This window comes from Haliotis rubra, unplaced genomic scaffold, assembly GCF_003918875.1.
Source record: "Haliotis rubra isolate DU_JTF1 unplaced genomic scaffold, ASM391887v1 Scf1528, whole genome shotgun sequence".
Lineage (NCBI taxonomy): Eukaryota > Metazoa > Mollusca > Gastropoda > Lepetellida > Haliotidae > Haliotis > Haliotis rubra.
This window is the reverse complement of record NW_025765479.1, coordinates 9,374-24,657: the sequence shown is the minus strand read 5'-3', so window position 1 is coordinate 24,657 and position 15,284 is coordinate 9,374. Positions and strand designations below refer to the sequence as shown.

Sequence of the window (15,284 nt, the reverse complement as noted above, 5' to 3'; positions counted from 1 at the left end):
AGACGCTAAAAGAGAGAACACCACCTACCACACCTAGTTGACAAGACCCCTATAAGAGCGCGCCACCTACCACACGAAGTTGACAAGACGCTATCAGAGAGAACACCACCTTCCACACCTAGTTGGTAAGACGCTATCAGAGAGAACACCACCTACCACAGCTAGTTGAGAACACACTATATAAGAGAACGCTAGCTACCACACCTAGTTGACAAGGTGCTCTAAGAGAGAACACCACCTGCCACACCTAGTGACAAGCGCTATAAGGCATAGCCACCTACCACAATAGTTTACAAGACGCTATAAGAGAGAACATCACCTACCACACCTAGTTGACAAAACGCTATAAGAGAGAACACAATCTACATCACCTAGTTCACACGGTGCTATATGAGAGAACGCCACCTTCCACACCTAGTTGACAAGGCGGTATATGAGAGAACACCATTTACCACACCTAGTTGACAAGACGCTAAAAGAGAGAACACCACCTACCACACCTAGTTGACAAGACCCTATAAGAGCGCGCCACCTACCACACGTAGTTGACAAGACGCTATCAGAGAGAACACCACCTTCCACACCTAGTTGGCAAGACGCTATCAGAGAGAACACCACCTACCACAGCTAGTTGAGAACACACTATATGAGAGAACGCTAGCTACCACACCTAGTTGACAAGGTGCTCTAAGAGAGAACACCAGCTACCACACGTGGTGACAAGGCACTATAATAAATAGCCACCTACCACAATAGTTGACAAGACGATATAAGGGAGAACACCATCTACCAAACCTAGTTGGCAGGACGCTATAAGAGAGAGCTTCACCTACCACACCTAGTTGACAAGACGCTATAAGGGAGAACACCATCTACCAAACCTAGTTGGCAAGACGCTATAAGAAAGAGCATCACCTACCACACCTAGTTGACAAAACGCTATAAGAGAGAACACAATCTACCTCACCTAGTTCACACGGCACTATATGAGAGAACGCCACCTACCCACACCTAGTTGATAAGACGCTATAAGAGAGAAAACCACCTACAACACCTAGTTGACTAGACGCTATAAGAGAGCGCTACCTACCACACCTAGTTGACAAGACGCTATAAGAGAGGACACCACCTTCCACACCTAGTTGACAAGACGCTATAAGAGGGCGCCACCTACCACACGTAGTTGACAAGACCCTATAAGAGCGCGCCACCTACCACACGTAGTTGACAAGACGCTATCAGAGAGAACACCACCTTCCACACCTAGTTGGCAAGACGCTATCAGAGAGAACACCACCTACCACAGCTAGTTGAGAACACACTATATGAGAGAACGCTAGCTACCACACCTAGTTGACAAGGTGCTCTAAGAGAGAACACCAGCTACCACACGTGGTGACAAGGCACTATAATAAATAGCCACCTACCACACGTAGTTGACAAGACGCTATAAGAGAAAACGCCACCTTCCACACCTAGTTGGCAAGAAGCTATAAGAGAGAACACCACCTACCACACCTAGTTGAGAACACACTATATGAGAGAACGCTAGCTACCACACCTAGTTGACAAGGCGCTATAAGGGAGAACGCCACCAACAGCACCTAGTTCACTAGACGCTATAAGAGACAACGCCACATACCACACCTAGTTGACATGGCGCTCTAAGAGAGAACACCACCTACCAAACCTACCTGACAAGACGCTATATGAGAGATCGCCACCTACCACACGTAGTTGACAAGACGCTATAAGAGAGAACACCACCTACCACCTATTGATAAGGCGCTATAAGAGAGAACGCCACCTACCACAACTAGTTAACAACAAGCTATATGAGACAACGCCACCTGCCACACCTAGTTGACAAGACGCTATAAGAGACAACGCCACATACCCGCACCTTGTTGACAAGACGCTACAAGTGAGAACGCAACATACCACACCTAGTTGACAAGGCGCTCTAAGAGAGAACACCACCTACCATTCCTAGTGACAAGGCGCTATAAGAGATAGTCACCTACCACACCTAGTTGACGAGACGCTATAAGAGAGAACACCACCTACCACACCTAGTTCAGAAGACGCTATATGAGAGATCGCCACCTCACACTCCTAGTTGAAAGACGCTAAAAGAGAGAACGCCAACTACCACACCTAGTTGACAAGACCGCCTCCGTGGTGTAGTGGTTAGAGCGTCTGCCCTGAGAGCGGAAGGTCGCGGGTTCGATCCCCGACCTCGTCAAACCAAAAGACGTTCAAATATGGTACTTCTTGGTCCCTGTCTGGCGCTCGGCATTACTCGGTACAACAAGGACTGGTCGGCTCGGAGTATAATGTGTATGGGGTATTCATGCTTGACTGCGTCATGGTATCTCAGTGGGTTAGCACTATAAAACCAGTTTAATTCTGGGCTAGTACAAGCAGCCGCACATACACACACGCATGCACGTCGTCATATGAGCGAAATATTCTCAAACACGACGTTAAACCCAATTTCACCTCATCTCACCTAGTTGACAAGGCGTTATAAGAGAGAAAACCACCTATAACACCTAGTTGACAAGACGCTATAAGAGATACCGCTTCCTACCACACCTAGTTGACAAGACGCTGTAAGAGAGAACACCACCTACCACACCTAGTTGACAAGACGCTTAAAGAGAGAATGCCACCTACCACACCTAGTTGACAAGACGCTATATGAGAGAATGCCACCTATCACACCTAGTTGACAAGACGCTACAAGAGAGAATGCCACCTACCACACCTATTTGACAAGACGCTACAAGAGAGAATGCCACCTACCACACCTTGCTGATACTATCGTAACCATAGTCGATGCAATTTGACACATGTCAACAACCAAGTAATAATATCAATTGTTAAAGAGGCGCCCATAACACGCACAACGACAGCAAAGATGCAACTGAAACTGTTTAAATGGTATGTTTACTCATCTACTGAACCACAAAAGAAACGTCGCTTTGCAAAACTAAATGCAAAATTTTGTTCTTGCCATGTAGTGTTTTTATTATGTTTGTACCGTTTTCTTAACATGTTTTTCAATACAAATTGACAGTTATTACCAACATCAGTGTGTTTTCTGATGAAAACGAATATCGACCAAACGCACCGAAAAAGGCAGACATGGTAAAATGTTCCGTATGACATTCGTGTAAATGAAAATGCACGTGCATGTCATGACAACTCTACCAATGAAAGCGGGTCCCAAGCTCGCCTGAAATCATTTTTGTTTTGACACAAGCACTATGCCACGTCTTACGAGAGATCAGAGGAACCAAGTCGTGGGACGATTGCAAGTTGTCCAGACTGCATGGAGGGTAGACAATCATTTTAATGTTCATGTTAGGACAGCAGGGGTGGTATCAGGTCACTAAGAACATTCAAGACCGCCAACGCAGTGGGCGACCTTCAGTAACATCACAACATCAAGAATGATAGGCTGTGCGCAACCATCTGCAAGATCGCTTCCCCAGAGCGAAGGAAACGCCAGACCATTTCTGTCTCAAAACAGACCCATCAGTGCCGATACATTGCGTCGACGTTTGCGCGGAGGAAACTTCTGCTGTCACAGATCATATCGTAGTCCTGTCCTCACCGCTCATAACCGCCAAAACTGAGGTTATCGACAATGGAGAACTGTGCCGTCATCTCATGAAAGCCGATTTTGTGTTTCGAAAGTTGATGGCAGAGTGAGAGTATGGCGAGGACGAGGTGAAATGTTTTCCAATGAGTGAATTGTTGAAAGAGACTTCTTCCAGCAAGACAACGGTCGAGCCCACACTGCCAGAGCAACATTGGACTTCCTAAGACAACATGGCATCCAAACCCTATAATAGCCTGCACTCAGTCCGACTTTAAGTCAAGTAGAACACCCTTGGGACGAGATTCAAAGAAGACTGAATGGCCTCCACCCAAGGCCGACAACTGCGGGTGGACTCGATCAGGCATTTCGCAGAGTATGGACCCAAGTGCCTATGGCCTTCATCGACCGGCTAATTCATACCATGTACAGACGATGCAACGATTTCATCAATGCTCATAGAGGCCCCACACGATACTGACTTTGGGGTATCTTAATTGTACCATTTTTTATGGTTTTGTTTGTGTGAACTTTAAATGTGTTTCGCGAAAATGTGTTAACCATAATTGTCAAGTTTGAACTCAGTTCTTCTATTTGATTGTTAATTAGAGTGAATTAAAGTGTGTGCTTTAAGAAACCCCAATCAGTGAGACATTTCTTTTTGTGGTTCAGTATATAGTCAGGTGGTCAAAAGTTCCGGCATGCTTTTACGGTGTAATAAGCTGAGATAGCAATAAATGCACGTCCATGTATACAATCAATTGCATGTCTAGTCAGCAGAGATTTATCATAGTATACTTGCAGGAACGGTGATGTATTGTTGTGACATTGTTTGGTGAAATCGAGAAACGAGGTTGGGACAAGTGGCTGGCTGAACATGATAAGATCAGCTCACAGCTTTTTATCGCAAATGCACATTCAGCAACACAATTGTACTTATATACGACCACATGTGTGATTGGTCAGATTAGTGAACACGTGTCTTTCAGTCGTTGGCGTGCCAATTAGTAATTGTTTGTGAGATTATCACACAGGTCACCCCAGTTGAAATTGGGGGCAGAAGCATGTCCCGAATGATATTGTAAGTAAGCATTTCATTGTATGAAATATGACTGTTTTGTTGCAGGTTCCATCCACCAAGAAACAAACCCAAGATACAATGGCGTGGTTTTTGACCACTGTGTTGTTTCTCTCCATCACTGGGACTCTCACTGGTAGGACGTTTAATATGGTTATTGGTATGCTATGTCCATGGATGTAACAAAAGACCCCATGGTGACATGTATGGTGGTCCTTTTCAGTTGTTGGAGATTTATAGCCAGTTTTAATACTATTGTTCTGAGATAAATAAAATTAAGAGATAAATGCTAGATTACATTCTGTTTCAGTGATATGCTAGTGGTTTTGTTACTGTTTAAATTTTAGCTCACTCACTCACTATTGGTATGCTATCATTAGTATCAACTATGCATCTAGTTGATCTAGTTCTATTTTCCAAGTTGTGCTTGATACATCCTGGATATAAAAGTTCTGTCTGACATCGTATATCATGTATCATTAGCTAGGATTAAATATTTTGTGGAGTTAACCAAGAAGTCAGTCACGGAAAGGTTAAACATTTGTTATGTTTTATTTTCATATTTTCATATATAAATGTACATATCCCTTCAGTATCAAAACATGACGTAATTTTCTTATTTTCATTATCACTTCAGATGCCGAGTGTCACTGTAACACCACTACTGCCTGTGCCTTGTTCCCCTCTACTACCTGTAGCCAGGTCGGCGATCCAGACAGATGTCAGGAAGGATGGTTTGGTTCCCACTGCCAGAGACGTGAGTAGAGGAAATTTGTATTTGGTTGATACCGATGTGCAATATAATCGAACTCATTCAGGCTTATATCAATCAACTTCATACGGTTGAAATCAATATAAAAGATGGATTTGAGTCCATTTGTGGTGTACTTAGATATATAGACACATCAAATAATGGCAGATCATCCTGGCCATAATGTGTTGTATACTACCTTCACACAGGCCTGGTTAGATAGATAGGTTAGGTAGCACAGTTCATAAATAACAAATACGAACACAACTAAACCAAGTATTTCTTCCCCAATATCATGTAGTACAGTTTATAACTAGGCTATAGACCACAAACAGCCAAGGCTGGATCATCTTTCTGGAGAGCATGGGGACTTACGGTACTTCTGCTTCCGACATGATTCCCCTGCATGCTATCATCAAACTATATACAATGTATTTAAATACTTTAATGTATTACACTAATGTTTTCATTGAAGGATTTATGTCAAATGTTAGATGAAAAAAAAAGAGTATTTTACGTCATTAGTCCAAACTTAGCACAAGATAAAAAAATCGTGTATGGATTTTTGTGGAACTAGTTCTTTTAAGTACTTTCACAGTTCAGAAAAAAATAAAGCCAATATGACAGCTTGATAACTACTGTCTTTCCAAATGGACGTATGACAGATCAAATATGTTCTTCATGTTTGAAAGTTGAGTACACTCTACTATTTAAACAAGTTATTATCGAAATTCTTTTTAGTACTATCAAATGTTTGATGTTAATCAAACTTGATGACCAATAATAGTCTATGATGGGGAGACGTAATAATATTGTGTATTTTGTTTTACCGTTCATACGCACCCTGTCTTTTTTCTTAATTCTCAAATCCCTTGTTTATTTAACACTTTGGAGAAAGCTATTGAAATAAAGATAATAATGCATAAACAGTGGTTGCAAACATGAATTTAAATATCTGAGTACTATCTTTGTATGAGTTTCCTTAACATGTTGTTTCACTGTTAGGCTCAATATATTACTCAGTTGTTGCGAAGAAAAATATAATTTCATATTATAGTCGGTGGTGTTTGTATTTCGAAATGCTGATTGACATCTGCAATCCGTACTCCACGTTTGCCTATTATGAGGGGTTTGTAAAGCTCAGCTATGTATAAGTCAAACATACATTACAAAACAATATACACGACCATGCATTAACTGTTACCGTACAATGAACCAAACGCCGTCATTTCCACCATTAACGTCTGTTGATGATGTTGTACATGATTTCACTTTCTTCAGGAAATATTGCTATAGGACAAAGTGCAACACAGAGCAGTACATTCGCTGAAAACAGTTACAGGACAGGGAATACAGTTCACAGGTTCGAGGCCAGGTACGGCGTAGATGGCAGAACTACCACCACCTTGTATAGCAAACCATTCACATGTACACATACAGCCATAGGAGATCCACAACCAGCTTGGACTGTTCATCTGAGCAACTCTAACACAGACAAGATACAACACATTAAGCTGTATCTACGAGAGGGCTGTGAGTATGGGTGGAAAATGTATATTTTATTTCTATTGCTCAACTACCCATTATTCTCTTTGACTAAATCATCATTAAATTATCATGTATTTTGTTGGCGTATTTCTTGTAATGCTCAATAACAGGTGCTTGCGGACGGACGTGGTGTTATTATGGCTGTTGGGGTTGTCAGTCAACACTTGTTTGTCCCTCTGGACCTGTGTTTGTATATACTAATGCTTGCGGACTTTTTCATATGTCGCCAGGTGATCTACTGCCTTATGAAATGTGACATGAGACCTAACATGAAAGAATGCATATTTTCACTTTGTAATACAGTCTTGGACAGAAACAAGGGCATGCAGATATATGTTGGTGGTCAGCTTTGCTATGAGTGGTCAACAGACACCTCTCCGCCTGCCATAGCTGACATCAAATGTCAACAAGCACTAACAGGAAACAACCTGACTATACAGACACACGATTATCTCTCGCTGTGCGAGGTGCAGATATTTGGTAAGTTAACATACGTCTGTGAGCAGGTGAGCAGGTGTGCAAAACTGAAACTAAATTATTAAGACGACTGCTCGATGTAATGTGCCAGTCTCAAGTTAACTCTGGCAATTTATTTTGAAAGTTTGCTCAGTGAACTGATGAAAAAGCAATAATTCAAACGCTCGATCAACATAGGGCTGCAACACTCATCGATTCTAGCCTGAAGCTGGGAAACTGTATTGGTCTAATTGACATTATACATAACAATGGTATAGTTTATTTCATAGTAGTAGTATATAATAAAGGACTATCTTCCTGTTTTCTTCTTATCACGGTGATAGATTTTATTGTTAACTCCTTTCCCAATTTTGATTATCATTTATCACGAATTCTGATTTGTACTTTGGTTTTGATGTTGCCAATTATTTTGCACGTCAGTTATCTGTTATTATCATGTTATTTTCAGTTTGCAGTGACGGCTGGTTTGGTGAGGACTGTGAAATACAGTGTCACTGTTCACTAAACACAGAAGTATGTAACAAGATCACTGGACAGTGTCTGAGTGGATGTGCTCCAGGATACATGGGGACGGACTGCCAAACAGGTACAGGGTTTGAGCCTTACATACACTACCAAACGAATCCATATAAAGTGTTATATATTAAATTGGTTGAAAGTAAAGCACAATGTCTCCTTTATGTTTCCAGTTGTGTACCATTCAAGTAGGTATCTCGGTGTATAGTGTTAAATATTGGCATTAACCTCCGGGGATGAACCTTCTGTTTGCAAATGTCTATGTTTAAATTGCATCAGATTATTTTAAACATATCATTACGAAGTTGTTTTGCACCACCTACAGCGTGTCAAGAAGGTTACTATGGAGACTGCACCTCCAAGTGTGGAAACTGCCGCAATGCTGCCTTTTGTGACAAGACTACAGGCACCTGTCCTGGAGGTTGTGAACCAGGGTGGCAAACTGACACCTGTCTTCAACGTGAGTACATATTGATTCCTCAAATTGCAAATGTGAGGTGTCATGCATGCTCCCAGAATACTTTCACAAGCATGAGTAAACTGTCTCCATATGGAAAAAAACAGTTTCTAAAAGCAGCTGCTATATTATGCGATTATGAATCACCATGAAATTGTGATGATCATGAAATACTGTACAGGTACCCTGCTAACTCAAAATAGGGAATTGCCTCGGTCATTAGTTTATGCTACTAATGCATTAACTTGGGAAATGTCCCCATATGTCTCTATCATAAAACCTTATGAAATAGAACATTGTATCCTGCATGAAGTATACTTTGAGCAAGAGCCGATGGAATCCCTCGGTAATTTCGTAGATTACAACATAAAAGTTATGAAGACATTAAATCATGAGCTGCTAGAATATTGCTCTTGGTGGAGAGTGCAAGTTATACAATTGCAATAAAGTCATACTAACGCCCTAGCAACGTTACATAATCAGCAAACAAAACCTTATTGCTTTGAAAAAGCATAATTTGTTGTATATGAAGTTGGTTGAACATAAAACATAATCTCTTCATTGATTTTTTATATATATGGACAGTATTAAATATTGCCATTGCCTTCCGGGGATGAAGCTACTATTTGAAAATAATATGTTTGCCTACATCTAAATTGTTTCATACTATTTGAAACATGTTATGTAGTTGACAAACTTATTGTTTTACATCATGTACAGCGTGTCAGGACGGATACTATGGAGACTGCACCTCCAAGTGTGGAAACTGCCGCAATGCTGCCTTTTGTGACAAGACTATACTGAGGCGTGTTCAGAACCGCGAGCGCCCGCGAACGCTAGCGAGCGCTCGATCCTGAACGCCTGTGCCCGCTCGAGCGCCCGCGCGCGCACGCGAACAATTCTCACAGCTGCCTCGCCAAGCGAACCAAGATGGCGATCATGTTTAATGTCATTCGTCACCACTCGCCCCTTTCCGTAACCTCCAAAAAGAAGGCGTGGAGGATATTTTGTTAATGTTGTCATATAACATGTATATTTCATCGAGTGGTCTGACAAAGTTGATATGTTCACGAGTGGCGTAACCATTGACATTAACAAAATATATTCTTTTTATTATATTTTGATCATTGTTTATAAATGATCGAGACATCGATTTCGTAGTTCGTGTTTCGTAGTTCCAGGCAAAAGTGATATACTACTCAGTGAAAATGAAAATACCATCTTTCTTTTCACCAATATGTCAGTATTTCACCCTTAAGAATAGAATAAAAGAAGCTATTCGGCTTGTCCCGGAACAACACGAGTTGGTCACGAATGGTTTTATTGTAACCAAGCGCTCGCGTCCGTTCAGGGCCGATCCGAGCGCTCGCGGGAGGCAATCGCGCGGGCGCTCGCGGTTCTGAACACGCCTCTGGTGTCAGGGTGCAATTGCGTGGCTTTATGCATAGTCCCAGATGATATATCTTATCTCAATTGGCTTATAGATATTATTGATTATGCGTTCCAAATTAGCTGTGATTGAAATTAGTAAAAGTTATAAACCAAATTCTTTCAATAATTATTGACCCTGCGATGGTTTAAAATTCAAATTTCCCCCTCTCTATGATTCTTGGATTTGTGTTGCGAAGAAAATTATTTGATAAGCATTAACGTATTAATCACTATCAAGAAATCTTCCTCGTGTGTATTTTTAAATCTTATAAACGCTTTATTGAAACATCTACTGCTCTAACCTTGCTTTAGTAACTTTAGAGAAAGCTGTCCTGGACTCTCTCATTAACATAGTCGAGTATACTTGATTTGCACCTCAAACGTTTGAATCACGGGCACTAAAGACTGGAGAGGCTGGAGCACTGACAGACAGTCACAGGCAGTCACCCCTCTTGTCCTTCAGTCTTGAGGAAAGTTGGTTAAAGGATTGGACACCTTGTCCAAAGGTTCATGGTTTCTGGCCTACTGATTTAAGAGAGCTTGAGAGGACCATAACATGCGGTTGGTAATTTACAGGTTTGTTTAATGTATGTCTGAAACTTCACGCAGGCACAAAGATGAACGCTGCGAACAACATAATATTGTCCTTGTTTGTCATCATAACTAACGTGATATACTTGTGTACAGCGTGTCAGGATGGATGGTATGGTTTGAACTGTGCCTCCGGTGTGGAAACTGCCTTGATGGTCATGAGCAGTACACAAGTCAACGGGAATGTGCCCTAGAGGATGTGCAAAAGGATGGATGAACAACACCTGTCTTCACCGTGAGTATAGATGCTATACTATGTAGAATTATGTTGGTAATATTTGCCCTCTCAATGTATGGAATTCCATGAGATATGTTTATTGCATTTAATAATGATAGAATACTTGTACAAAGTCGTGTTTTAAGATTAATAATTACTCCACTGAAGTAACGATAGTGTATGTTTATTTGCTTGAGAATTGCAAGATTCATGGATGTCAACTTCTGCATTGTGATAAACACGACGTTTCGGATTAGCAAGTATACACTCGGCAGTAACGTCGTTTTATTTACAACAATGAAGTTGACATCCATATATCTTGCTTTTCTTATATCATTCAACTTCTAAATGCCCTTCAAAGATTTGTGTTTCTTGATGTTTCTAATTAGTGTTCCTAATTCCGTTTTGTCAGAATTGCAGTGAAGGCGGTAATTAATACACCTATTCATCTACGTCCTTTCGACAGTCATTAGTCTCATCAGGAAACAATTTCTTTATATTCAAAGCATGTCCGAGTGGCTACTATGGTCCGAACTGTGGCTTCCAGTGTGGCAACTGTGTGGAAGGTGATGTTTGCATCAAGACAAATGGAAAATGTCCTGGAGGATGTGTAGCAGGGTGGATCAACGACACGTGTAATCAAGGTAAGTCGTTCCTGTGCAGTATATGACATGAATATATTTCGTTATGATTCTGGTAAACTATTAAGGCTTTCTCACCATACAGCCTTAGTTCGTACGAGGAAAATTAAGGAGATGAGCAGATAGTTCTGTTTGAAAAGGACATAAAGTATCCTTACACAACAGTATACCCATTGCTTCGTGACATTGCATTTGTAGTGCACTTCTTTTCACAGCATGTCCAGGTGGTTACTACGGTACAATGATATATGTAACAAGTAAACGGGAATATGTCCCAACGGATGTGCAGCAGGGTGGATGAATAACACGTGTCATAACAGTAAATGGTTAATTTGGTTCCAATTCATGGCTCATCCGTTACAATGCTTGTTCCCTCGTTGTACCGATTAGTCATTGAAAGTCCAGGCTTTGTATCTACATTAACTACATATTCCACGGCTAACGTTCGTAAAGACCGCACGTACATATAAGCCGTATCCTCTGACACAAAACAGACATGTAAATGAGAGACTTGTGATACCATACTGGTTATTTGCTAGTGTGTGAAGACGGGAGGTACGGCAGCGGTTGTACATCGTCAGAATGTGGCCACTGCAAGAGCGGCACAGTGTGTGACAAAAACTAACGGAACCTGCGGGGAGTGGATGTGATGGAGGGTATTCAGGGTGCCCAGTTGCAGAGGTAAGTGTGTTCTTTTGGTCTGAACTTTTCAAGAGACATAGGTTTAGATTAAATGAACAGGGGAATGCACCATTTCGAGTAACAACCATAATCACTGTCTGAAAACTGTTAACCCTAACTTTACGGTCGAAAGAATGCTATCGCAGGATGTCATTGTTGTGTACATCACTAACGGTCGCATATATGGCAATACTTTTCTAAAGCGGTATAGACCTGGTATGTGTAGATTTGTAAGCGTTAGTTATATACTGAACAAATTAGAAGTGTTGAATCTGTTTACACAGAGTAACCCGTTTCTCGTGGATAACAAAACACGTTCAGATATTAAATATAAAGTTATATCAACCAGGTGTATTGTGTTTACAAACTAGGTTATACAGAGTGCCCGGCAACTTCAGGACACTCAAACCAGGTAGTGCCAGTTGCAGCAACACTTGGGACACTTCTCGTCTTGGCTCTCATCGCTCTGCTGACAGCCATCATTTACATCAGAAGGTAAGGGAAAAGATGTAATATTATGGACTTAGAAAGAGGACTCGTGGTACAGGGCAATATATAGTAATAGATTTAATGCAAATGATTCTGCATTGGAGACGTCCCTCCATGCTTGGTTATATAACCATTAATGGTACCTAATTCATTTTAGCTCGTTTCACATTTCACACAGAACTCCACTGAATAAATTTACATCAGTGGTGGTTAGCACGCTGACTTTGTGTGCTGGCGGTTATGTCCCTTACGCGGAAGGCGAGGGTTCGAATCCCGGATGATCCAAGAATATTCCTGTATATTACAGACTGAAGAATCAACTGGGTGTCTTACAAAAGAAACAAGAAGATAACTACATATCTCTAGACGAGACTACCAAGGATCCAGTTGTGGAGAACACATATGAACAAATTAACAATTCCACTCCTTATGTCAATATGGCGGAAGATCATCAGGGCCGCATTTAAAGTAATCAAAAACAGTTTTGTAAAGCGACCTGTCTAGATCGACATTGCTATAGGTTCTTGTTACACGAGTATATGAACAGACATTTCTGAATGTGGAACCACGTGAGAATCTCACGTAAGGCTACTAAGTACTAAACAACTCGAGCCACATATATTCTGTTGTTAAGAACTGTGATCATATTAGTTGCACTGTGTTTTGAAAGGATGTACGGGACTGTAAGACTCTTGTTAATTCCGTATTCCCTGAGGAACACCATGTGACGAATTTATTACCTTTAAGATATTTTAATTGAGCTTATCTTTAAACAACAACATCAACTTTCGGCAGAATGAGACGCAAAACGTTTTGCTATGAGTTTTCCTGAACGGCCATAAAGGGGGATAACTCTGGATGGCTTAGTTTATAATAACAACGAACGAATTTGAGGTTTTGTTAAACGACAAGTGAAATAGAGAAGCATTATATTTTTTGGATATATATATATATATTGACACACACTGGCAAATCCGCCTACATGGTTTCGAATGCTTTGGCTATTGACCAATCAGACTTCAACAAATTTATCTTAAGGGAAATAATAAGCAATATATGATCGGCACGATTACCGTTCTGTCGTCATGTCATGATTGCTGTTCTGTCATTATGTCACGATTACTGTTCTGTTATCACGTCACGATTACTGTTCTCTCGTCATGTCATGATTACTGTTCTGTCATTATTATGTCACTATAAATGTTCTGTCATCATGTCTCGATTACTGTTTTGTCATCATGTCACCATAAATGTTCTGTCATCATGTCACTAATACTGTTCTGTCGTCGTGTCACTATTACTGTTCTGTCATCATGTTATGATTACCGTACCAGGTTTCTCTTGTCATGATGGTTTTCCAAGAACAAACATGTAAAGGTGAAGCGGATCCTTCTCCGCCGTCTTGTAGTCTGTACCTCTGGCGACACTGACGTTGATGTCAGATTGGCGGTCTGGTTGGGAACGTTGCATGGAAGCAGTAGATGCATACACATCGTCGAACTATCCTCACAGTTACATCTCTGTTGCTAGGGTGATGTCAGGAAATTGTGTCGACGATACGAAGCAGTGTCTTGCGGAGGAGTTGTAACGGATTAGCAGACCCTATGGTGCTGGTATCTGGTGTGGTACAGAGTGACGTTGACATTCCTGACATTGAACTGACGTACAACGTTACACTGCGAGGCACTGAATTCCAATTCTCTTGTGACTCGCCATCTGCCATTTTCTTGTATGTGTAACCTGGTGCCATCCAACAAAACCTACCGAATGGGGTTTTCTGAACACGTTCGAACACATGTATTAGACTACAGTACATTACCTTTCGTAGATATTCTATGTAATGTTTCTCTTTGAATGATTAGCTGCTGTTCAAACGTTTGCTTGTAGCCTGAAGGTATAAGTTTGATCTCGGCATGGATGCATTATGTGAGGCCAAGTCTTGGCGTTCCTCGATGTGACATAAGGGTTGAAAACTGTACCAAGCCATGTTACTGTTAATATGGTCACTGAAATACTACATATAATTATACATAATAGTGTATGACCTCTTAGTAGATATTATTTGAAACATTTCTCCCTGAATACTTCTGGTGGTTGGACCGCCTCCGTGGTGTAGTGGTTAGAGCGTCTGCACGGATAGCGGGTTCGATCCCCGACCGCGTCATACCAAAAGACGTTAAAATATGGTACTTGTTGGTCCCTGTCTGGCGCTCGGCATTAATGGGTACAACACGGACTGGTCAGCTCGGAGTCAGTATAATGTGTCTCAGTGGGGTATTCATGCTTGACTGCGGCATGGTATCTCAGTGGGCTAGCACTATAAAACCAGCTTCAGTCTGAGCTAGTACAAGCAGCCGCACATACACACGCATGCACGTCGTCATATGAGCGAAATATTCTCAAGTACGACGTTAAACTCAATTTCACCTCACCTCACCTCTGGTGGTTGCAGCTGTAACCCTGGAGATGTTAGTCTGATTTCCAGCATGGAGAGAATTCAGTTCCTGGCCTCCTTCTCGATATGAAATTTTGTTTTAAAATTGCATAAAGCCATGTACCCATAACAATGTTCCAGCACCTAAATATCCATAAATTGTGTTAAAATTATATATACGAGAAAAGCAATATCAAGCATCACGCTCCTACAGTTTCGGAAAGTTCAAATATGCATATACATGTGCGTACTTGAGGCACTGACATTTTCATTAATGCCAAAGATACTGCCTCCGGACGGGCTATATTAGAACAAAACCGTAACAAGATTGACATGCTACGTTACATCATAATACATCACGATACA

At 41.2% G+C, this 15,284-nt stretch overlaps 1 protein-coding gene across 3 annotated transcripts in view; it reads left to right on the top strand.

Moving 5' to 3' along the window:
* Window positions 1-11,966, top strand: part of LOC124270565 (multiple epidermal growth factor-like domains protein 10) — a 58,893-nt gene extending 46,927 nt beyond the window's left edge. For 2 of the 3 annotated variants that reach the window (XM_046705582.1, XM_046705580.1), the window contains exons 2-9: window positions 4,734-4,821; window positions 5,323-5,442; window positions 6,718-6,969; window positions 7,288-7,464; window positions 7,910-8,047; window positions 8,303-8,437; window positions 11,180-11,317; window positions 11,854-11,966. In XM_046705582.1, the coding sequence (XP_046561538.1) occupies window positions 4,767-4,821; window positions 5,323-5,442; window positions 6,718-6,969; window positions 7,288-7,464; window positions 7,910-8,047; window positions 8,303-8,437; window positions 11,180-11,317; window positions 11,854-11,939 (1,101 nt within the window). In that variant the 5' untranslated portion in view covers window positions 4,734-4,766 and the 3' untranslated portion in view covers window positions 11,940-11,966. Of the gene's footprint in view, window positions 1-4,733; window positions 4,822-5,322; window positions 5,443-6,717; window positions 6,970-7,287; window positions 7,465-7,909; window positions 8,048-8,302; window positions 8,438-10,552; window positions 10,692-11,179; window positions 11,318-11,853 lie in introns of those variants that run through there. The other variant, XM_046705583.1, reaches the window with a different exon arrangement.
* Window positions 11,967-15,284: the final 3,318 nt, after the last annotated feature.